We start from the raw sequence: 24361 nt of genomic DNA on the forward strand, positions 1-24361 counted from the left end.
TTACAATGCTTAAAGGTTGATATTTTTCTGCTTATGTACATCACTATATAGTTTGCTACTACAACGTATAAAGTTGAAGACAGTGTAGCTAATGTTTTTAAAGGTAACTTCATTTGTACGCACGAGTTTTAACTTCCTACATTTAACAATACTACTCTGCATTACAACCAGATAAACTGAGTTGTAATGAAAAAAGTCGAAATAGAACTTTACTTTAAATGTAAAAAAACTCAAAAAAACCCCTCTAATGAAGAATCAAAATGGAAATGTGCCAGCTGTAATTTGACATCCAAGATACTGTGTCAAAATAGTAGCTTCCTTTTTTTTTTTTAAATAATTGTCCTTGTCAATCCATTGCATGGATCCCTTGAAGTTCTAGTACCATATATTAAATAAAATCAGTTCTTGGTCTGCTCACATTATGTAAAACTGTTAAAGTAAATCTCTACTTCACACTGTAAAACAATGTGCTGTTTAAAAGGAAATCACATTTTCTCAATAAAAGTTAGGCTTCCCCTCTTTGAAGTCCTTCTGAGTGAGATACGGCTTTTTTGGCTGCCTGTATCATCCTTTTCTTGAAATACAAGTTGTTTGCCTGAAAAGTCGTGGAGACACACATCACCATTCTGTACACTGAAAGAAACACCATTCTTCTCACTGGAAAGATGGCCTGTTGAAACAAAAAAAGTGAATCCCTTATCAGAAAAGTTCAGAATCAAGTCTCCCATGCTTTTTCAGCCACTGTAGGGAGTCCATGCACTCTTGTTTTATCCCTGCAACAATTTCAATATGTTCATTTTTCTGTACATATTCTGTATGTATTTTCCTGTGTGAAATCAATAAGATTTGAGAGTTATTAATACATTTACACACAATAGGATGCCATATTTTAAGCAGCAAAGGCCACAATTCTCAGAATGTAGACTTCAACTTGGAATAAATATCACTACATAAGATGCAAAATACTTCTCATTCTAGTTTTGCTTTAACAAGTTGAGTTTAAAAGGCTTCACAGGTTTGCCATGCATCTGAAACAAGAAAGTGTTTGAGGAAACAAGGGTATTTTTTTCCTTTGAAAGGCACTCAACTTGCAGCATTTATTTCTGGAGGACAATCAGAACATATCCTAGGTCCAGTCATGGGTCTAAGCCATGTTGAGACTGAGACTCTTAGGCATTTAGGTGAATCTACAATGAACACACACAATACCACTGCTGACTGCAGCCTATTAATGAAATGCTACACAAATGTTCAATTCACTGGATAAAATCTCTTACCTCTATGCATCACGTTCTAGATAATTTTGATGAGAATTAGCATTTTTTTATTGTAAGTATTTCTGCAAATGCTTCTGGCTGGATTTTTAAAGATTTTTTTTTGCACAGCAGTCAAATTTAAAAGATCTGCCAGGATCCTGATATCACATGTATCATATCAGGAGCAGTAAATTATAAGGAATATGATGATGAGGAAACAAAACCAGAACTAGTATTTCTTTTGGGAGGGGATACTTCTGTTAAACATTGAGAACTGAGTTCACAAGCACAGATGCAGAGCTGTCATTTATCATTTATACTAGAAACAGAATAAAACCCATAAAACATCCAAGTTTGCTATTTGTGTTAATATTCACAACATCTCATATAACAAACATCATCATGATTCAGTAGATTTCAGTAAATCTACTGAAAAGACACAACAAGAAAAGACACAACAGACACACACAAGGTTGAAACTGCTTGCAGTATATGCTTTTAGGAGGAAAAACACTGGTGAGAAACCTCTAGGCAGTGAAAAAATGACTCTGTTACAGGGATCAAAATCTGATCCTCTCTAGTACGCCTGGAGTAAGTCCGTCTAATACCTCAAACATCCTGGAACAGAATCCTGCTTTGGCTCTATCCTCCCCTTTCACTCTCACACTACCTCATGCTTCTGAACCTTTCTAGAAGGGGCAGGACCACATTACAGGATGCTCTTCAACTATTTCTTGTTGGGGTCAGCAGAGGAAGTATTTGGTGATATCCCTCCCCTGCACTTAATCCCTCCTGCAGAAAGGATTCTGCTGCTTGAGTGACTGGGCTGGACTGCCCTTCTCTATTCTGCTCAGGCCAGGGTTCCCAAGCACACAGGTTTCGTATCGCTGTACCCAAACGCTTCCTCTTGAAACTCCTTCCCTTCAGGCAGACTGCATACCTTTCAGCAGTTATCCTACTGATTCAAGCAGATGTCAGTATATCAGTTGCATCAAAGTCTCACTGGCAAACTTTTCTTTGGAATGAGAGATGGCATTTTTTTAAATAAGACATGAACACATATTTATAGCTGATAAAGCTTACTACCAATCTGAAAAATGTAATGCATATAACTTAATTTAAACATCTCAGGATGGGAGTTTAAGGGAGTGGGTTTGTGGTAATGGCTATCAAACAAAGATTACAAATTCCATGCCAAACAACTGAGCTGCCACTGGACCCACAAAATGCAAGCAATGGCCCAACAGATTATGCAAAACCTCTTAAATATAAAGTCTAATATTTGATTATTAATTTAAAAGGCTGTCAAGCACTAAAAAAGGCACAAATGTAAACCGGGTACCATGAGCGGAAGAGCTTTGTTAATCAATTAAAATCCGAGAAAGACTGAAATGACAGGAAATAACCATACTTTCTGACACTGTGATTTTGCATATATAGTGCATATGTAGTTTAATGCCCTGCCTGACTACAACTGGTTTATTTTAGAAGCAGTGTTCAAAATAGCTGTGCCTGATTGTTAGGGCAAAATCTGAGAAGAAAATAAGGCTACTCTATGAACAAATTCAGAAAGGTAGTTTCTGTTCCTCAGTGAGGAAATCTGCAGGTTCAGCCATGTGATACTAATGATAGTTTTCCAAACATGCAAACCTGTAAGAAAAAAACCAAAACCAAGGACATATTAGTATGCCATGAAAAGACAAAGTTACACAGCCCAGGAGGCAAGCAAAGCCACAGGCTGTATAGACACCCCAAACTTACCATGGCAAGTCATTCAATCCCAGAATAGCATTTCAGTGGAAGTAGTGAGGCCAAACATTAAGTGTTTACAGCTCAGTACATTTATTACATAGGTATTGATTTCTAGAGTGTGTTCTTTTTGGAGTTCACTTTTTAAAATTAAGTATTGCAATGTTATTTTGAAGTTCTAGCTGTAAAAGCAGGGAAATCAGGTACAGGAAATTAGAAGGTTCCATGTTGCTGTCTAACACCTGTCAACTGGTGGAAGCAGTACCTTTTGGAGGCATTTGCCCAGCTCTTCTGAGCTACAGCTGCCCCATGTTTGGAAGATTAAGTGTAAGGAATTGCCTCAGAGAGCTTTGCTGGGAGAACCGACTCTACCCAAGCACAAATTTAGCCTCTTCTTGTCTAAAGTCCTAAAGACCCGAAAGAATGATTTAGTCAAACTATGCAGGCAAACGAATGGAGGATGTGGGACAGGGTTCAGATTCAAAACATACAGTAAAATGCAAGAGGAGATGGGGTGGGTCATCTGAGACATCTGTGTTCATAAGTGTATAGGAACAAAATTCTATCAAAGTTCTTTCAGGTGCTTTGTCTGAGAAGCTGTTGTCACAGGACATACAGACACTGGAAAGATCTAATTATGTAAATAAACTAGGACAGAGCTGGAGCACATCAAATAGAATTGGCATCACTCTAAACTGGGACAGAACTGAAGCATGTCACAGAGAATTGGCATCAATAAATGGTTTAGACCATCAATTTTGCATCTCATTCTAAAATACTACCCAAATAGATAAAAACTTGTTCTGAAAGCTACAACAGGACCAGTCACTCAGTTGCTACAACAAGTTCAATAAAAGATTTCTGCTATCCTTCTTTCTGTTGAGAAACGTAGCCAAAATGCTTTTGTAGTTGTGTATAAGCACATCAAATGTTGCAGGGAAAGGTGGCATCTTCCATCAGAGTAACTAACACACCTGAAAAAAAACCCTACAAGACATGAAGGCTTTTGTGCCTGAAAATTTCTCTCTCTTTAAAAGGTATTCCTTCTATCTAAAAATACTGCTTTGCTTTATATTTGATGACAGTGAGAGTTACTGGATTCTGTTTCTCAACTGACCTGATAGATAAAAAGTATGTTAATTATTGCATTGTGTGGTATCCAGAGAGAGACGTTTTATAAAGGAATGCAAAAAAAAGAAAAAAATTTGCAAACTCAATTTGGAAAGCTGTTCAGGCATGTCCAAATGCAATTTCCTGAAGTGTTGTGACTTCTTTACAAAAGCACAAGTCTTCTGAGGAGTGGGTGAGGGAATTTGGGTTGTTTGGCCTGAAGGAAAGGAAGCTGAGGGGAGACATCGTCGCTTTCTACAATTACCAGAAAAGAGTGAGGTGGGTGTTGGTGTCTTCTCCCAAGTACCTAGCGATAGGACAAGAGGAAATGGCCTCAAGTTGCGCCAGGGGAGGTTTAGATTGGATATGAGGAAAACTTTCTTCGCCAAAAGAGTTGTCAAGCATTGGAACAGGCTGCCCAGGGAAGTGGCTGAGTCACCATCCCTGGAGGCATTTAAAAGATGTGTAGGAGTGGTGCTTAGGGACATGGTTTAGTGGTGGACTTGGCAGTGTTAGGTTAACAGTTGGACTCGATGATCTTAAAGGTCTTTTCCAACCTAAATGATTCTATGATAATATGCAGCTAGTACATCCAAATGGACAGTAACCGTTAAGGGGGCAGCACATACGAATTCTACAGCTTTTACTCTGTACATCTAAGAGATTATCTGCTGAGATTATCCGGTTGATTATCTGCTGTCTTCTGACAGCATATGCCAAGAAACGAGGACAACATAGCCTCTTTGAGCATGTTCTACAACTTCACACTAAACAATCTAGCCGATGGGATGACTTAGTAGTCTCAACTTTTGATCAATTGGGAAAAACGCCTAGGCGCACAGGAGTAATGTCCTCTAAGTTTTGCTCAACTTCGACTTTCATACGTTACGGATTTATAAGTTATTTTTCTCTTTGAAAAATTGATTGTCTTTACTGAGAGCTCAAATCAGCAGCATGACCCGTGTCCAGCAAGAGTGTGAAAAACTAGTTTATATCCACTGCAAAAAGTAATTTTTTAATAAGTACATTCAGTGGAGATTCATATCTAATTTTCTCAATAGACAAATAAGCCATACCAATTTGCAGGTAAAATTGATTGGACTGCTACATACACCTGCATTTCAACTTCTCAAGAACACAGCAGAGGGCAACAGTTCAGAGGACAGTACTGTGCTAGAACAGGAAGGACAGAGAATTTTACTTCCAAAGAATTGTTTTCTGCAGCAAAGATATATTTCTGTTAGGCAAAAATATCCTTAAAAACCCCACAAGGGAAATAAAAAGCTATAGAGAAATTCAGTTTCAATACTTACTCTGTAGCCAACAGTGAGGCAGCCCTCTCAGCAGTGCTCTCTTCACTGAGGTGATTTTATAAGTTACAGTCTCCACTTTCTCTTACTTCTCTCATAAGCAGCTTCCAGGTGAGCATTCCATTAATGTTCTTCCTCATATTACCTCCTGCATGATTTCTTTCATATTTTCAAGCTGTATTATTATCCTATATTGAGCTATATTATTATGCTATATTTCTTTCTTCTTCAGAAGAATTTGTTTTAATAAGGTTTAAAATATGAACTGTTTTAAAACCTGCTTCAAGTTTATTGGCAGTGAAGTGGCTTGACGTTTATTCAGGTGACAAGAAAAGTGTTAGCAGCAGCTTCTAGTAAGTAATTGCTCTAATAATGAATATTACCTAGTATTTTATATATAAACAAAGAGTTCCCACTGAGTAGGAGAAATGGATATTCTAAAACTTCGTCTATAGTCCCCTAAAACAGATGTGTGGTGTTACATGTGAGGACATCCTAAAATATTCTGACCCTATACTTATGAATAGTATTTTGTCAGCACTTTGCTTTATATTACCATGAAAGAGCATAACAATTCTCTTTCAAGGCAAGAAAAAAAATAGCTTGAGAAATACTATTTTGCATTATACATACCATTTCCATTCGCATGCACTGAATAATCATTATTCATTAGCAGTGTTGTAGAGTTAGTGGAGTTACTGTTTGATTGTAAGGAATTGGAAGAACTGGATACTCCTTGATTTACAGTCTGCTTCTTTAAACCATTAGTAGCAGTTCTACTCCAGTCTACAATAGATACGTTAACAGAAAATAGCACAACTCATACAAGCAAAATATAAAGATATAGTTAATAATGCAACTGAATTAAAATAAAAACAAGACTTTACCCACTCTCCTCACAGAGACATTCTCCTAAGTATTTAATGATTCTTGATGTTTAAAATTATTTAAACCTAGTTTCTTTTTCTCTTGGACCTTTTTTAATACAAGCAGCCAACTGTTGCAGTTTTTACAACTGCAGACCAGATCAGAAAAATAACTGAAGTACAGTTGATCTTCTAAGTTAAAGTGTATAAAAAGTACATAGTTTTATGAGATGTCAATTACTGAATAACAAAATAATATAAAATAATTTATAGGGGTTTTGGTTTAAACTATGCTTCATGTTGTTTTTGTGGAAGTCACTGGTAAAACAGCTGACTCAGAAGCTGGAACAAATCTTACAGTTTCTAACTATGATCAAAAGTCTTCTGCAAAGACATGCCTTTATACTGCAGTGGAAGAGATCACCTACAGTTATAGCTTAATGCAGCGGCATGTAAGCATGTAAGAACTGCATCAACTACCACCTTGAAGAGTATAATTTTGTAGGTTTATTGTATCTAGGATAATAAATTAGACCTGCAACTGCAGCAACATGATTTATTGGCTTTTTAATAAAATGTGTTACAAAATACTATGAACTTAACACTGAGTTTAAGTATTCAGAAGAAAAAAAACCCCCATAATTCATATTTACCAGAGTTTTCAGCCAGCCTGAATTTCCCACAACAGAGATATCTTCTCCACTGTTTACGGACATTCTCCTTTGTTACACAATAGAAGATAAAAATGAAGAATCCTGCAAAGCAATAACGTTAGAGAATGTCATAAAATTTACTTTTACTACTTCTTAATGAGCAATGTTTTGGTTTTCTTTCACTTCTTTTAAATTTTGAATCAAAAGTAGTAACACCTTTATTTGCTGAAAAAGTTTACAACTCTGAACACTGAAGGGTACTTTTCCCTTACATAGATGAGAGGACTCACACACAAATGCAAGAACAACAAATATAACCAAATCCACAAAGTGCATAAACTTTCCTTCCATCAAATAAAAAGAAGGGAAGAATTCTGTGGATCCTGAAATTTACTTAACACTTTTGGAAAAGAATTCAAAACAATGTCAAACAGAGGGTATGCTATGACACTATCAGGCTATGCAGCTGTTAGCACATGGTGTGACACTGTCCCATCTTTTACTAGCAGCTAACCTGTTACCACCAACTGTAAAAGAACGAGTAACGCTACAAAATTTTGAGCATTCATACAAAGAAAATAACCCATATTCTAAAACAATAAAATAGTACCTGCTTTACCACAAAATCAAAGCCAAATACTTTCTGGAAGGGATGGGGCTCATCCCTGTCTCTTGCCAGTGACACATTACAGACTCATTGCCTGCTTCTCATTCACTTCTAACTGACACAGACTGGGCCCTAATTTTCCCTGCTTAAAAGTCCATCGTCATCACTCCCTTTAAGCAAGAGTGGCACTCAGTCTTTGCACAATTTTTTTGCAATGTGTCCCTGAGAACAGATGTTCAGTTTACAATGAATAGAAAATAACATGAAGGACAACTAAATGATCAGACTGGTGCAGACAGACATGTATGTTATGTTTACACTGCTTAATTAAGCATGTAAAATCCCACTAGAAGAGGTTACTCATGTTTTTCTTTGCGTAAGTATCTTTCTTAACTTTGGTTTTTAGAATGAGTTTGTGCATGTAACTACTGTGTTGCTCTACACAGATGGTTCTATACCATTTTCAAATATATTCTGGAAACACTGGCCTAAGCTTAATTAAAGTCAATACAATTTATGCACTTTTATTACTTCTAATATCAAAATTTGCCCAGCACCTGACTTAAAACTGGGTAAAAAGGGAACTTACTTTCACATAACAGATTACTCTGACATACAGAATCTAGTCTTGTGTTAGTTCAACACAATCTCATGCAAGACATGAACCTTGATCTGTGTTCAACCCCTCAAGTTAGCAAAGAGTAAGGTACTAAAAAAATCAACATAGCAAATAGGGGAGGGGTATATACACTGAACTGCAATTTTCATGCCTTAGTCTCTCTGGGAAGTCATCCAGAATCATCTGGGAATCATCTAAAGTGCCATTTAAGAAGTTTGGATCCAAACTTCAGTAGGGCAATTCAGGTATACCTAGATAACTGTAGGTATCTAAGGTACCTCATGTGTATATGAAATCTTTTGAAGCCTCTGAAACTTTGGTTTTGTATATGTCCAGTACCATCCTGGCATTTGCAAAGCTGCATGCCTTCATACCTACTTCCTGTATGTTCTCAAGTACTAAAGGCCATGCTTAAGAGTTAGACCACTAACTTTTAGATGTTGTAGCCTTGCCTGTCTCAATGGCCCTTTGTTGAATATCATACTTCACCCTGAAGCCTTAGGGGTAAGTAGAGCAATGATACAGATTTCACTACATTAATTGCATAATTACATGAACACTTACAGTAACTGAGTATTTATAATTGATCTGTTGACTAGAGAAATACAGTCACCTCCAGTGGTGTCTGCTTTACACACATTTTTAAAATGATACTATTTATAGATATAAATATACAATACATATAAATAGTAGCTAGCTTTCCTGTACTTATTGTAACATAACTGTAATTTAAGATTACAGTAAAGCAGTATCAGATGTAATTTAATTAACATGTTAAAGCACATATCTAAATTACATCTTTATTGCTGAATCAAGAAAATGCCATTTCCAAATGTTTTGTTCATTGTATTGTACACAACGGTCTGTCACATGAAGGATAAACTTACCTTGCAAAGTGTTGAAAATGGTAAAGAGGTAAGTAAATACCTCATTTACTGTGAAGAAAGCGAATCCCCAAGTAATTCCCAGCAAGAATGTGAGGCCAGCAACACTCCTAAGGTCTTGAATACTGGTTTTCCTTTGAGCACCGAGTTGTTTTTTCTTTTTGATGCGACAGAGCTGGATCAGCACAACAATGAACATGCTGATATTGATCAGGAATATCAGGCAAAAGTATCCCACAGCAGTAATATAGAAGACGATTCTGTTTTTAATCCAGCAGCTAGAATGCAAGAATAGTCTGTCAACCATTATCAGAAACAGAAATTGAGTAAAATAAACATGAGATAAAGGTGTAGTTTGTTGCACATGCAAACGATTTTTGCCTCTTTAGTAAAAAGTATTTTTTTGGCCAAAGGGTAAAGCCTTTCGTATATGCAATATCCACAAAACACTTCATGTACTGTAGAGCTATACCATTTCAAAGCTCCACTTGCTTCCTTTCCTTTCCCACCCTTACTTTAAAGAAAACCAATTTCGTAGAACTTCCCTCCCACCCACCCCCAAAAAAGCACCTCCCTTTAACTCACAATTCATCAGGGTTGTTTATTGAAACTTTTCCAGTGGTTATAAGTCCATAATTATCTGGTGATATTGCCAACACAATGGACACAACTACTGCTGGTAACCCTAAACGATTATGAGCAAACACATAAGAGAAAATCATTACAAAGACAGTATTATGATGACTTGAAATTATTATATTTTTCTGTGAAATCTACAACCTGTTTCTGAAATTTGCATGTTGAATTCTGTTGACTACTAGCTGTCTGAAAGAATCTAAAAACTGGAGCGTTCAAACTGCTCAGAAGTGTAACTTGCAAAGAAATAAGAGTTCTTCTCCACATCTAGCTCCAAACCTTTCTGAATAAAGCAACAAATATCATCACTCACCAAACTGGTTTAAAACATCAAATACAGGACACCCTATTTTCTTTCTTACATCTGTTTTAAGAAAACAATTCTATTGATTTTAGTGTCTTCACTCATGTTTATTCAAGTGGTCAGAGAGGATAATGAGGTCCAGAATCTTTTCATCCTCTATCCAGTTAGATCTGTTCTGCTGGTTTTTGTTAGCAACAATGCTATCCTAGAAATGGAATATATATACTTATTGGCATTTATTTTCAAAGCAGAACTGACACCATCCATCTGGCAAATAGAAATGGAAGTATGCACATTCAAAATTGGTTCTATTGTACGTGCACGAGGAAAATTCATTATCAATTTGCATCGCAGCTACCTCAGTTCTGCAGTTAGGGGGCAGTTCCCTACCTCTGAAAGGTCACAGCAAGGTCATAACGTTTAATGACTGCTTCATTTTCATTTCTGCACTGTGTCACATTCAATGAAATACTTGATAAGAGGATTTATCTATTTAGCACCCAAAAGGAAAAAAAAAACAAACAATAAAATATACATACCCCAACCAACAAGGCAAAATTTAAGAATGTATTTCCGTACATAGGTGTTAAAGACTTTCACAAGGGCCAGATACATGTGGAAAGCTTCTAGGCCCATCCAGGTGAAGGAAACCAAGAGGAAATAGTGAAGGAATACTGCAACTGCAATGCATAGGCCTTGTGTATCATACAGTGCGATCCACGAGTCAAGGAGGAAAACTAAGTTGAGTAGAAGTAATGCAGCACACAGTTGAATAAGGATTTTGGAGGGGTAGTCTCTCCGGATTTTCCTAAAAAAAGCAAATTAGTGAGATGACATCGGCTGTCCATGCATCTCTGGCTTACTTCCTCTTGTGTAGTCCTTAGCACACAAATGGCAAGAAAAGAAATTATTTATGTATTTTCATTCATATGTAATGCTTCATATATTGCATTTATACATGGAGAGAGTAATTTACAAAATATTTCCAAATTAACAGTCTGTATGAATAAAGTTTTTTATAATGTTACATAAATGCAAACAATAACTTTGATTCTTAGAGTTTAGTACCATGATTTTTTTTTTTTTTACATTGTATGTTGGACTTCTTGTTACAGTACTTCAAAAATGAAACTGTGACTGTTCATTATTGATAAGCTAGATTAGGCTTTTGACTGGGTTTCTAAAACCTTGATAAAGACAAATAAGTCCTTGATGACAGGATAACGAGAGAATAAATGTGTGACTAGTAACTTCAAGGAATATTTCCAAAACATAGCATAGAGGATTCAACAGTTAAGGCCTAAACGTAAGAAAATATTCTGACAAACAACAAAGAATACAAATGCATTTTAAAATGCTATTATTCTGCACTGCTCTATATATGCTGTATCTTAAACATTCCTTCACACTTCTATCTGTTATATGAAGACTGCTACTTCTTCACTTCTTACTGCATAAAGCCTCATGATTAGTTCACTTGTCTGCAAGATTAATGTTCCTGAAGACTGAATCAACATCTTCCTAGTAAACTGGACAAATTTGTGCACTATTAATGGAGATAGAATCTATAACTTATGGAAGGGACTTTGCAGTGAAGACTACAAGCAATCACAACTGAAGAATAATGGGAGCTTAGATGAACAGGTACTTACTCAAAGGCTATGTAGGTCACAAGTGTAATAGAAAGAAAAATTGCAGAGAGGCCACAGCCTATATAGGATATAAAAGTCAGTACCAATTCTTCTGTGGGATTCAAAGGAGTATTTCCATACAAGTTCTAAAATGGAAACAGAAGTTAATTTCAGAGAACGTGTTTATTAAATGGAAAAAGATCCAAAAAACCCAAAATGCACCTTTCCCTCTGCAATGAAAACAAAACAAAGGAAATGGTTCTTTTCATCATGGATCATAAGATTAAAAAAGTTAACTGAAAAACAGAAAAGCCGATCTATTTCTGTGAGGAGCAGGGACTTGGACTCGATGATCCTTACAGGTCCCTTCCAACTTGAGATATTCTATGACTCTATGATTCTAATTGTGAAATTCCATTTGATTAAAAACCTGTTTTACATTTGATTTATCTTAATTTTTACTTCCTACACTATAAAAAACTGCCTAAATGTAAAAGCTGCAGTTTAATAAGCACTTAAGGAATTTTTTACTTCAATGGAACTCATGGGCCCCCATTCAACAAGCATTTTAAGCATGTGACTAATTTTAAGGCTATATGTACTAACACTGAAGTGAATAGAACTTGAGTAGTATTTCATAGGTGGTATGTGCATACTGGATCTTCATTTGCTTAAGATAACACATGCTTACATGTTTTCTTGAATTAGTGTAATATTGCATAATTTTTAAAATAATTACCATCAAAACTGCAAAGCTTGTGAGGTGGTTGCATGAACAGACTGTTTCATTTACTCTACTTTCTTTAACTATGCAACCTTCATATGACCAGCCTCCATGTCCACCTGTTAAAGAAAATAGCTTTGTTATTCATAAAAGCCTTTATTTATATTAACATGAGTTAACACAGCTAAAACAGCATGGTATCTTGGGTGATATCAAGTACTTACCATTTTTATTGAAGTCCCAAAAAACACATCTAACTGTTGAGTTATCCTGTTTGGGAGATTAAAAAAAAAAAAGATGCTTTACTAAATTATGAGTTTATGATCAAGTAATTTATGAGTTTTCCACAAAATGCAGGCAATAATTAATACTGTGTACAGCAAATATACCTGTTTTACATGAACACAAAATTAATTTAGGTGTATGGAATGGATTAATATTGCAATACGCATGTGAAAATATGCTGAACAAATCTGAAGTCACCATACAGGAGCTAGCTCTCATGCTTACGCTAAGATTCTGTTCCTGGTAGAACATCATGAGTGCTGTTTCATTGTCTTCCCACACTATACAATTTCTTGTGATTTCTCATCCTTCCTTATTTTCTAAGTATCAAGAAAATGGCCACACAGAAAAGGAAAAACTCTTTTTCATTTGCAAACATTTGATCACTTTATATTACTATGTTAAAGGTTTACATGTAGATTTCCCACACACACTTGAAAATCCTAAAAATAGTAGCAGTAATACACTATACTGCTATGAATACTAATAATTCTACAGTTATATCTCAAAACTCAGTATTATATCAATACAAGTAAAGACTACACTAAGCCAGCTCCAGAAAAAAGCTTCAGGTAGTGGAATCAGGATTAGTGGAATCCCTGCATTTTTCAGTTCATAATAGTTTGTATGAGAAGATTTTAATCCTTTAGGAAAGAGATGCTGTATATGAGCCGTAATACTTCCAGAGGACACAATCCTGTGTTCCAGTATAAGGAACAACATCCCCCGCCTAAGAAAAAAGGCTTTCTGGCCATGCAGCACCTAGAAGTATCATGATTGCAGCATCTCTGTAGCCACCCCCACTGTCAGGCTTTCCTCTAAGAATTTTTATTCTCTGAACAATAAAACAGAAGAGTAGGTAGGAAAGATAAAAATGGAATGTATAAGTGATAGAGAAAAATTACCTGAAGCCATCTGAGAACAAAAATTTATACCACTGATAAATAAGCAAAGATGAGTGGTTTTTCAAGTCCGCATGGATGGAGATGAAATGTCCACACTAGTAAAGCAGAACCAACCGATCTGTATTCTTAGTACAGTATTTCTTCTACAACAACTCCAGTGGAGGCAACAAAATCATGCTTTAAGTATGCCAAAATGTAAATCATACCTGAGTAGGTTTGATATTCTGTAAAGTGACAGTAACATTTGCCTTTAAATTGCTAATTGTGAGGTTAGCAACACTTGATGATATAACATTGCTGATTAAAGATGCATTCTTCAAGGATATATCCTGGAATGACAAAAAATAAACATATTTTAAAATCTTAAAGAAAACAATAGCAGAGTACAGCACCCACAAGCTCAGTTATTATATGGAGGGAGCACTGGACAAAAACAATTACTTTTTAAATCAGGAAGTTCTGAAATGCATTTTGTGAGAAAAAAGTCCATTCATATTTTATTTTGCTCTAGGCTTGAGTTTAAAAACCTTATGAACAGAGGATCAAAAAGATACCTGGAACACAGTGGTCTTTTTGAAGAAGTTGAATATAATTCTAGAAGCCAAGTCCAACTCCTCAGGGAGTAAATTTGTCAGCAATGATGACGGAAGTGTAATTGATCCGAGATTATTTAAATCACGAATTGCATTAATGCCTAGAGAGATCTGAAAAATAAATGCAAGGATTATGCTTCATTTTAGTCACTAAAGAAAAACTAAATGCTGACTTATTTTCAGTTTAGAATTTTGAAATACGTGTCTTTGTAATCACTGCCAGGAACTCACTGCTGCTCTCTCATTCCTTTCCTGCTCCAGTGAATAAATAGCATCTGCAGGCCTGAAAGGGACGCAACTCATTTCAGGTCTGCCTACCATTGAAAATACTCTAGCTTTACCCATTTGCTTACAGGGACAGAACACATCACTGTGGTGGACAATATTGATTTAAAAAAGGTGAAGAGCAAGAAGCTGGGTAGGTCTATGCAACTGTGTAGGGAGATTAACATTTCACAGCATGGAAGCCTGTTGAGGTAAAGGACTTTTATACCCCGTATGAAGTATGTCAGAATTCAGAAAAACTGTAAATAGCCATTATTTGTCAATAGGTTTTTAAGTACAGTAGGTTAAGCAGAACCTAAGAACATAAACCCTAACTTTATGATCATCTGGCAAAAATGACAAAAATAAACTGGATAAGCTACAATTTAGATATTCTCAAAAGCTTAGTGAACTAACATTATTTCAAAAAAAAATCTAAATTTTCGCCTAGTTTTTGTGCTGTACTTATAGGACAGAGAGCTTTATTTAGTACAAGAGCTGTAACATTTTCTTGTCGCACATTAGTCACTTACATACAAATATCATCATCTCAGAATTTTTCAGAGATATGAAACATCAGCAGTGCTGAATAAGAATGATTTTAACAGGAATAACAGTGTGAGCTCTCCACAGTGTCCTAACAATATGGTTTAACTCTTCTGTTTAGACCAGTGGTCTCCAAACATTTTTGATCATGCACCCCCTAAAAATTTTTTTATTTATCTATTATTATTATAAATAGATAATTTCAAATAGATAATGTTATACGCATGTACTACTGTACTAATGTTATGCACGTTATAAAATATACACAAAACCAGAAATTTTAAAAGTGTGAGACAAAAATTAAACATTTTTTAAAAAAATATACATTTAATTTATTAATCATATAAAAATATTTTCTTCCTGCATCCCAATGGGCGGGTGTGCACACCCTGGGGTACTCACACCCCACTTTGGACATCACTGGTTTAGACAGTCACCAAAGAAATCCCAAATCAATTCTGCAAAAGCATTCCTGTTCCTCTGATTTGAACTAGATGATACTTGTTGCAAATTCTCTGCATTTCATTGCCAGTGCCATGAGATTTCCAGAAAATCATTACTTAGCAAATAACTGTTTCTTAGTACTACCACCTCCTAGTCACCCCACATTCATATACTGCACATTACTAAGAAAATAGAAAAGAACTCAAATGTTAACATTTCGTATCACTTCCAGTATCACGGAACAGTTCCAGTACTACTAACGGCTCATGCTAGATTAAGTTATTTTCTTCTCTGAGAGGACAGAATGTGCCAAGAATTGTCCAGAACTTTCCATCTCTCCTTGCTTAAGCCTCCAAGGCTGGTATTGTCCAAATTATTTCCTCAACCAGGAGGGAGCTTTTGAGTAAGGCAAAGTGGATCCAAACTTTCTAAGCACTTCTTTCTTGGCAAGACCAAATAGGCATGAGTGACAAATGTATGAATGTCATTATCTGAGCAACATAATAGTTCATTCCTGGAACCCTCTGCAATTAATAACCTTCTAACAGATGAAGCCATCTGGCAACACTCCTTGACAAATTTCAGCACTGCCAGGGTGAGTGATTAAGTGACTCATGATTCAGTTTTTGAGGTAAAGTTATTCTGCCAAGCACTCTGTCCATTCCAGTGTTCTGGCTGTACCCTCTCTAAACAGCTTATTAGTCAAATGCCAGTTTCTGTTAAGTCTGTTGCTTATTTACACCATAATAGAAAATGGAAGGAAAAACTGTGGAGGGCTTCAAAAACAAAGTATTTTTTCTCTGAAACTAACATGAACAAAAGATCCTGAAATTGTGACATAAACACAGAAGAAACTCATGTTACATGTAAATATAAAAACATAAATACTTAAAAATAAATGCTTGAGAATTTGTAAGTATTTAGAATTATCAGCATTTAACCTGGAGATCAGGTGAGTCCTGGACAGCAAAAGACATTTGGTTGGAGCGGATGCTATTGGTTTTGACAACTGCCAGAGCCAAGGAAGGGGAGGCAAAATCAGCAGACGGTGCTGAGAAGTTCAGTTTTAAGCCAATATAATCCACCAGTTTTATAATTCTGTTAAGAAAGAGAGATACTTAGTATTACCAAGCACATGCACACAAAATTCTCAAGCAAGTTGTGGTTATGGAGCAGCAATCCAAGCATAGCGTGAACTACAGTTGACTCTGCTTACTTACTGTGGTGTCAACACAAAAAAATACCTGTTTCCCATGGCATTATATTATAGTAGAGCTTGTAACACTAGAATGATACTCTTCTGCTTTGTATAAGTAAATTAAAGAACAAGAAATATTCTTTTGGATTATGATTATGAAAAAATGAAACTTGCTGAAGCAAATTTTTCAATACAGTCAATACAACACACCTTTAATCTATTGCCAGAATGACCTACCTGTTGGAAATCTGGGGTGGTAAAGGTTGAGAAGCAGTCAGGACTTTGCTAACCTCACTAACCATCCTTTCTACATCTTTTGGCTCTACTTTTCCAGCTGCTAAATCATTTTCTATTTTGGACACAATTTGCTCAGCTGTAGTGATATTAATGGTGGTAGATACAGAAGTTGTGTATGTGGTAGCTGATAGTATCTTTCCTGTGACAAAAGAAAAGTTGTGCATTTATTTGAACGTTGTGTTTGACAAAGGAAGTAAGTTTTGATAAGCAGAAAAATGAAGTGGTTCTCTTGACCAGCAAACCTTATCACAACTTGTAAGGTCTCTCAACATGTTATGTGAGACAGAATCCCATTTTCTCCCTATCAGCTACTTTGCAGATAACAGTATTTTTAATTTTACAAAAACATAAAACAAGTTTTCAAACAGCCAGCAGTAATTCCACTTTTTATTGATTACAATATTCCTCACATCAGACCACTAGTGATGTTAAATAATCTATTATTTTGGATTTTTAGCCACTGAGTGCCTGAAAGTAGAATAAAATCAAGATAAGATCTTGAAAAGAAGCTTGTGAAAATGCACACAATCTTCATAGGAAATACACTAATTATATTCCTAATCCGTAACAAGATTTTAAGGAAGATCCAACATTGATTTGCAATATTTAAAATACTAGCTTAATAAAAAAAAATAGCTACCTGGCTCTGTGACTTATTTTTTCTGCCGAAGGTACCTTTTGGGAACTTAGTACAGTACCTCTCTATCACAGTTACCAAACAATTTGTAGCATGAGGTATCATTCATCAGGCCAAAGGCATCAGAATGTATTTTAAAATGAGTATACACCTCGTGAGAGTTGTCTCGGGCTTTTCACAGTAATTGGAAGTCACAGCTCGCATATATAATCTTGTTTAATAAAGTTTAAAAGCAAATTCAGTATATGGCATTCAAATTTAAAAAAATAATAATTTTACTTGTCTCATTTACCTGTGCTCCCATTAGGCAGGCTATCATGGCCATCGGCAGTAGAATGAGGATGAGAAGCTGAGACAGAATGGTTGACAGGACTAGCAGTAGGGGTCAAAGTTATTGTGAAAGGAGTAAGGGGAAGAATAGGTGCTGTAGTAACATTTTTGTTACCAGAAATGGGGTGGGTTGAATCTGTAGCAGGATGAATTTGTGCAACAGATTTGGTGGTAGTCTGAAAGGGGGGAATTTCTGTTGGAGGTTTGGGGGGAAGCTCAGAAGAGGGAACTGCAGAATGTTTAGTGAAACCTGCAGAAGGAGAAATTATTGTAATAGGCTTGCTAAGATATGCAGCATCAGATTTAATTGAGAAAGCAGCATTAGTGACAGATTTTGTTGCAGGTGTGGAAGTAGTGACAGATTTATCAGTAGCTATAGAAGGAAAAGTTGGCATGGTAGGCTGAGCAAGAGACTCAGAAGAGGAAAGTGTAGTGGTAGCACTGGTGGAAGACACAGAAGTTTCAGTAGTAGATGTGGTAGAAGTTTCAGAGAGAGGATATGTAGTAGGAGATGTGGAGAGAGTTCCAGAAAAAGAAATTTCTGTAAATGGTGGGATCAGTGGTCCAATTGTGGGGCTTTGTTTGGTAGAAAGCACAGTGGGGGAAATATTAGTTTGGGGGGAAGTCTTTTTAGGGAGAGAAGGAGAATGAGGGAAAGGAACCCATATAGAATGAGGTGGCACTTGTACAGTACTGTAAAAAAAAAAAAAGGCACAGAAATAAATGTTAAATTTAACATTGTTTCTATTTTAAAGAAAACAAGTTATAATAGAGGAATATATATGAATTATATGGACATACTACTGATAATGTATATTTTAAAATCAATCATGTTGGATGTTTCATGCTCTAGTAACAAATATGGATTTCATAACTTTTTGAGTGTTCTTACATTCTATTTTGCTGTAGTTGTTAACTAGCAAGTCCATAAACACCACTACTGCCTTTGATGCCTATTCTGGAGGTGATCTCATGCTGAACACAAAAGCTATCTGCATCGGGGGAAAAAAATTAAGGGCAGGGGAGGGAAGAGAAGGGAGGGGAGAGGAAAAGGGAGGAATGGGGAGGGAGCTATATACGAAAATGCCTGTTAGGTTGTTCTTGTGGAGTCTTTCCTAGCTATTACAGTAAAATGTGGAAGCTGACTCTATTAATGCATTAGGAAATTTAGGAAATAAGCAAGTCAAATTCTGTATTTATACTTACTACATTTGTAACTCTTCAGCAGTCAAGGAACAGTACTTCAGTGATGAACAGCAGCACCGTTCTGAGATGGCAAAGAAGCATTAATCTAGTTTATCCTGAAGCATAAAAATTGCTACTACTGTTATGGAGGATATTCAAATAAGCATGTGTTTTATGCTTTTTAAATAATAGTGCATATTGCATAATTGATTTTGAGTTTTATTCTGAAATGACATTTGCAAAACAGATCTTGACCAGTCAGAATACTGCAATACTCCCGGATTTTTGCTTAATGTCTGACAAGTACAGATTTCTCTTTTTGTTATTGTAAACAAACCAAAATGAAAAGCTACGTCTTTTGAAACAAAGGGACAAATGGTATGAGTTACCACTCCCTACTATCACAATATCACTACGAGAGGTTGGCTACTTTACAAACTTTTCAATTCGGATCACTATTTCAGTAACACATTTCTGTTCTCAAGTCATTTTACACCTAATCCTTTCAAAGTCTGCTTTATTAATGTAGTCAGCAATTTTATGTTTTTTTAAACGTATTTCTCCTTCCCCCTCCCCACCCAAAAGTCAGAAAGTTGCATTTTTGATGTATTTACATTGTTCAACAAAAAATAATTTTTATCTAAAAGTAAGTAACAGTCTTGTCTTTCAGCTACTGGGAGGTCACCTGCAAAGATATGAAATTTAATCTGAAAGGGTAACTGTGATGAGACTATTTTTAAGGGCATAACTTACCAAGTTGGCTTATTTCTGCTATGTCTGTTAAACTGCTTATATTCTCTCTCTCAGCCAGCTTCATTATGAAGTTGCAGTGTATACTATAATGAGAAGAAAAAGCTTTAGACTCAAGAAACAGATCTGCCTCATCTTTATAATGCATGAAACTAACATCAAATGCTAAGTGAAAGCACATTAGCACAAATGCTATTTGTGAAAACACATTTTTCCGAGGCTTTTTCAGATTTGGGGATATTTTTAATGCACATAAAACACTATGCCAGGCTAAAAAGAGTAATACACAAGTTTGTGACAGCTTATTTTCTGTTTTCTCTACAGACACTGTTGATTCTTAAATGGGGTCCTCCCTAGTTAATGTTAGCCCCTAAAAGTTGATAATTTTGTGAAGATAAGTTATTCTCCACTGTTACTGTAAAGAAACTCCAGAGAGGAATTAGCAAGTGTCCTAGGTGGCTATGTCAGTGTATGTGAAATCTCTATCACCTGGGGAAAGCCAGTGTTCTCTCTCTTGACTTTAGAGAGAACTTGAATGACCCACTTAAGCATGTAACTTCACATTTACAATTACGGTTCGATGATGTGAAACCCTGCCTAAACTAGCAAACCCACAGTAAGAATTATTCACGTTCAGCAAAATCAAACACACAGGTTAAATGACAAGGCAACACATAAAAGATGAATTGAAGCTTCTTTCCAGCTAACAAGAATTAAGAGTACCCTAACCACTGCCAGTATATGATCTAAACATGTGATCTGACTTTCTGTCTGTTGCTGAGTGTTTTGGACTTTTCTTTCATTCTAACTCAGGAAGATAAACCTCAAATTCAAGTATTTGGGAAAATTAGGTTCTATATTTTGTTTTATGTCCTGGTTTTGGCTGGGGTAGTGTTAATTTTCTTCCTGATAGCTGGTATAGTGCTGTGTTTTGGATTTGGGATGAAAATAATGTTGATAAGGTACTGATGTTTTCAGTTGTTGCTAAGTAGTCAAGGACTGTCTGGTTTTTCATGCTGGCCTGACAGCAAGGAGGCTGGGGGTGCATGGGGAGCTGGGAGGGGACACAGCCAGGACAGCTGACCCAGGCTGGCCAAAGGGATGTTCCGTACCATACAAAGTCATGTTCAGTACATAAACTGAAGGAGTTGGCTGGGGAGGGGCTGTGGTTTGGGAACAAACTGGGCATTGGTCAGCAAGTGGTAAGCAGTTGTGCTGTGCATCACTTGTTCTGTATGTTCTTTCATCATTTTTTCCCCCTGTCCTATTAAACTGTCTTTATTTCAACTCACGAGTTCTACCTTTTTTTTTCCCCCAATTCTCTCCCCCATCCTGCTGCGGCAGGGGGAGGAGGGGGGGGGAATGCGAGCAAATGCCTTTGTGATTGTTTTAGCTACCTTCCCGGTTCAACCACACATTTTGGAATATAGTGTTTCCAAGCTGATCAATTTAAAGGACCTGCAATTTACTGGTGAGCAGCAATTAAATTGACAGACTTTATCTACATTTCAGGGTTTCCAGGATCACCCCTGTGGAGCAGCTTTGCCATTCTGATACCCCATGGCTACCAAACTCTGAACTGGTTACCTTCTCAGGCTTGCCCTACCCTGAGGATGGCTGGTTTCTCAAGCCAGTAAACAGCAACTTGGGATGTCTGAAGCAATTCCTTCATAATGATTGCACTGTATTCACAAGCTCTGGAAGTCTGGTGATCCCAAATCCTATCGCCTTAGTGGTTAAGTTGCTGTGTGATTCAGCTAATACAAATATACAGAAGAAATATGGCGGACAAGCCTGTGCTTCACCAGAAGATTAATGAAAAGCAATACCGTTTGGTTAAAAAAATAATCACTAATGCTAGGAGGATAATGGAATCAGAATGTCTTTTTTGGTCTACATATATTTCTCCAGCCTGTTTCTCAAACTTAACTTCCTAGAAAGTTTTTTTTTCTTCTGTTACGTAGCCATTCATACACACAGACAATATATGAGCTTTTAAAGATATGAGCATTAAAAAAATTAACAACAAACCTCTGGTTTTCTGCATTGCATTCCATAACAGAGGACTGTAATGACAAGTGAAAATAGAAAAAAATTGTTTTGTCAGAAGAAAAAAGTACTGATACTTAGATAATGACATTATCAGAAGTAAGTTGAAAAAAGTTTTTCAAACAGTAACAACAATTAGCAATCTTACCTCGCTCACTGCTTGCAAGGTTTTGTTGAACTCTGAAATTCTTTAAAAGAAAGAGTTACCATTATGGATGATTTTTACTTCTGTTTCTAAAAACAATTACAACAATATAATGAAAAGAACAAGCAATTACCGAGGGGGGAAAAAAACTCCAGTTGATCAGTGTTTATTTTAAATCATGCCAGTTCTAATTTTGTAAAACCACTTTTCAAAGGATTAAACATTTTAAAGGCTGCCTTTTATTAGTCACTCCACAAACTAAGTTTAAACCTCTGTCATCACTTATTTTAACATCAATCCACTTATTTAAAAGTTATTTAAAAGAGCAAAAGTTGCCTTTTGGCAAGCAATCATTTGGGACAGAATTCTAAATTCATACTCAAAGCTACAGAAATAGAATGAGTAAGAAATATGGATTTCTTCTACAAACAAGACCTGTTGGCCAATTACATCTTTTTGATTTTCAGGGTAAATTTGGGGAATAGCAGTAAATATGCACTCATTCAAACCTCTCCTGATAAAGACTATGAAAAAAGAAACTACACCAAAACAAAATATAGATATAACTCCAAGAATACATATTCAAAAACATGCATCTATGAAAGTTCTCTTAGTAATTTCCCAGGAGACAGAAATTTCAAATCCCTGAAATTATAAAAACCATTTATTCAGTCAGACTGGCATTCTCAACAATCTACCTCTCATGTCCTCATGTATTATTACTATTGTTGTTATTGTTGTTATTGCTATTATTAACATCAGCAGCATATAAACAAGAAGGCCTTTGATCCTTGTTGAGCTCTGTCCTGGTTTCAGCCAGGATAGAGCTGGGTTTCTTCACAGAAGCTAGTGTGAGACTGTGTTTTGGATTTGGGATGAGAAACTATTGATAAGGTGCTGATGTTTTGAGTTGTTGCTAAGTAGTCAAGGACAGTCCAGCTTCTTGTGCTGGCCTGCCAGTAAGAAGGCTGGGGGTGCACGGGGAGCTGGGAGGGGGCACAGCCAGGACAGCTGACCCAGGCTGGGCAAAGAGATATTCCCTACCATACGACATCATGCCCAGTACATAAATGGGAGTTAGCCGGGGGGCAGAAATCACTGCTCAGGGACGGGCTGTCGATCACGGGGTGGTGAGCAATCGCTGTATTGGGCATCACTTGTTCTTGTACATTCCTTTGTTGGTGTTATCATTGTTGTTTCCTCCTCTCTTTCTGTCCTATTAAACTGTGTTTATCTCAACCCACGAGGTTGTTTTTCTAATTCTCTCCCCTGTCCCACTGTGGGAGGGGGAGTGAGTGAGCGGCTGCGTGGTGCTTAGTTGCCGGCTGGGGCTAAACCACAACAGCTCCAAAGAAACTAAAGGACCTAAAAGGAATTAAGCAAGTTTACCATTTCTTAAAACAAACTCCAGTGGTATGTAAAACAAAACTAAGACTATTCTAACCAATATGAACTTTATGATAAAGAACAATGACTGACAATTCCTGAAATTTTTAACTTACAAAGTGCAGGAATAATGCAAAGTGAAGAGTCTGCTAACCACATGGAAGTCTCACTTCATCTTTTTCAAATATAACAAAGATTTCAATCTTTATTCAAAATTACTTACCTCAATTCTTGTGGGGTAGGTGCTGGAATTGCAATTAATTTTGTAACTTGCTTGTTGACGGTTATGTTATTAATCTGTTAGAAACAGAGATTCCATGTCTAAGTAAAACAGTGATTTTTAGCCTTAAAAGAATCTTATGTTAATTTCACACATTCTAACAGTCTGAAATTCCAAAGATAAGAAGTACATTTTCTCATCAACACACTTCAACAAATATTCACCATGACATTGTTGTCACAACTTAAGGAAGGAATTGGCTCAGTGAGTAATAGGATCTGATTTGTGAAAGATATAGGCAAGAGGATAATGACCTCACCATGTCTCATTATGGAAAAAGAATTTGGCTTAGTTTGCAACAAAGATTAGACCAGACACTGAACAAACTTTCTAACTGCAGGTGCAGCAATGGGGCAAGCTCCATAACAGACACAAGTAACAGACAACATAGAATCCTGGGAGTAAGAAGTCAAAAACTGAGTTGAAAGACATGGTAGGAATGATCTAAATATGTATGATCTAGCCAGGGGATACACTAAGGCTTATCTAAAGACCGTTTATAGATCAGCATTCTTATGTTCTTCTCGTTGCCACTGTTACCGGTTATTTTTACATTTCATGCAACTAGTGAGCACTACGAAGAAAACATCATCTAACATATACAGTATTGACATCACCTAAGAAAAGGTGAGAGTTTTTTCTGCTAAAAAGTAAGAGTTTCAAGAGACATTTTTCTAACAGCTGTAGGCATAATGTTAATACACTAGGACAGTTTCAG

The 24361-nt window shown here is 36.3% G+C and overlaps 1 protein-coding gene across 1 annotated transcript in view; it reads right to left on the reverse strand.

The window, feature by feature from the left end:
* Window positions 1–229: 229 nt before the first annotated feature.
* Window positions 230–24361, reverse strand: part of LOC104624832 (G-protein coupled receptor 64-like) — a 29237-nt gene continuing 5105 nt past the window's right edge. Inside the window, exons 5-23 of the mRNA XM_010292299.1 lie at window positions 23587–23660; window positions 21981–22020; window positions 21815–21849; window positions 19787–19869; window positions 19055–19115; window positions 17811–18541; window positions 16822–17020; window positions 16328–16484; window positions 14094–14243; window positions 13746–13868; window positions 12574–12619; window positions 12365–12468; window positions 11647–11771; window positions 10534–10802; window positions 9640–9739; window positions 9058–9332; window positions 6945–7046; window positions 6059–6211; window positions 230–670 (exon numbers count right to left, since the gene is read on the reverse strand). Coding sequence (XP_010290601.1) covers window positions 486–670; window positions 6059–6211; window positions 6945–7046; window positions 9058–9332; window positions 9640–9739; window positions 10534–10802; window positions 11647–11771; window positions 12365–12468; window positions 12574–12619; window positions 13746–13868; window positions 14094–14243; window positions 16328–16484; window positions 16822–17020; window positions 17811–18541; window positions 19055–19115; window positions 19787–19869; window positions 21815–21840 — 2889 coding nt within the window. The 5' untranslated portion in view covers window positions 21841–21849; window positions 21981–22020; window positions 23587–23660 and the 3' untranslated portion in view covers window positions 230–485. The remainder of the gene's footprint in view (window positions 671–6058; window positions 6212–6944; window positions 7047–9057; window positions 9333–9639; window positions 9740–10533; window positions 10803–11646; window positions 11772–12364; window positions 12469–12573; window positions 12620–13745; window positions 13869–14093; window positions 14244–16327; window positions 16485–16821; window positions 17021–17810; window positions 18542–19054; window positions 19116–19786; window positions 19870–21814; window positions 21850–21980; window positions 22021–23586; window positions 23661–24361) is intronic.

This window comes from Phaethon lepturus, unplaced genomic scaffold, assembly GCF_000687285.1.
Source record: "Phaethon lepturus isolate BGI_N335 unplaced genomic scaffold, ASM68728v1 scaffold23738, whole genome shotgun sequence".
Lineage (NCBI taxonomy): Eukaryota > Metazoa > Chordata > Aves > Phaethontiformes > Phaethontidae > Phaethon > Phaethon lepturus.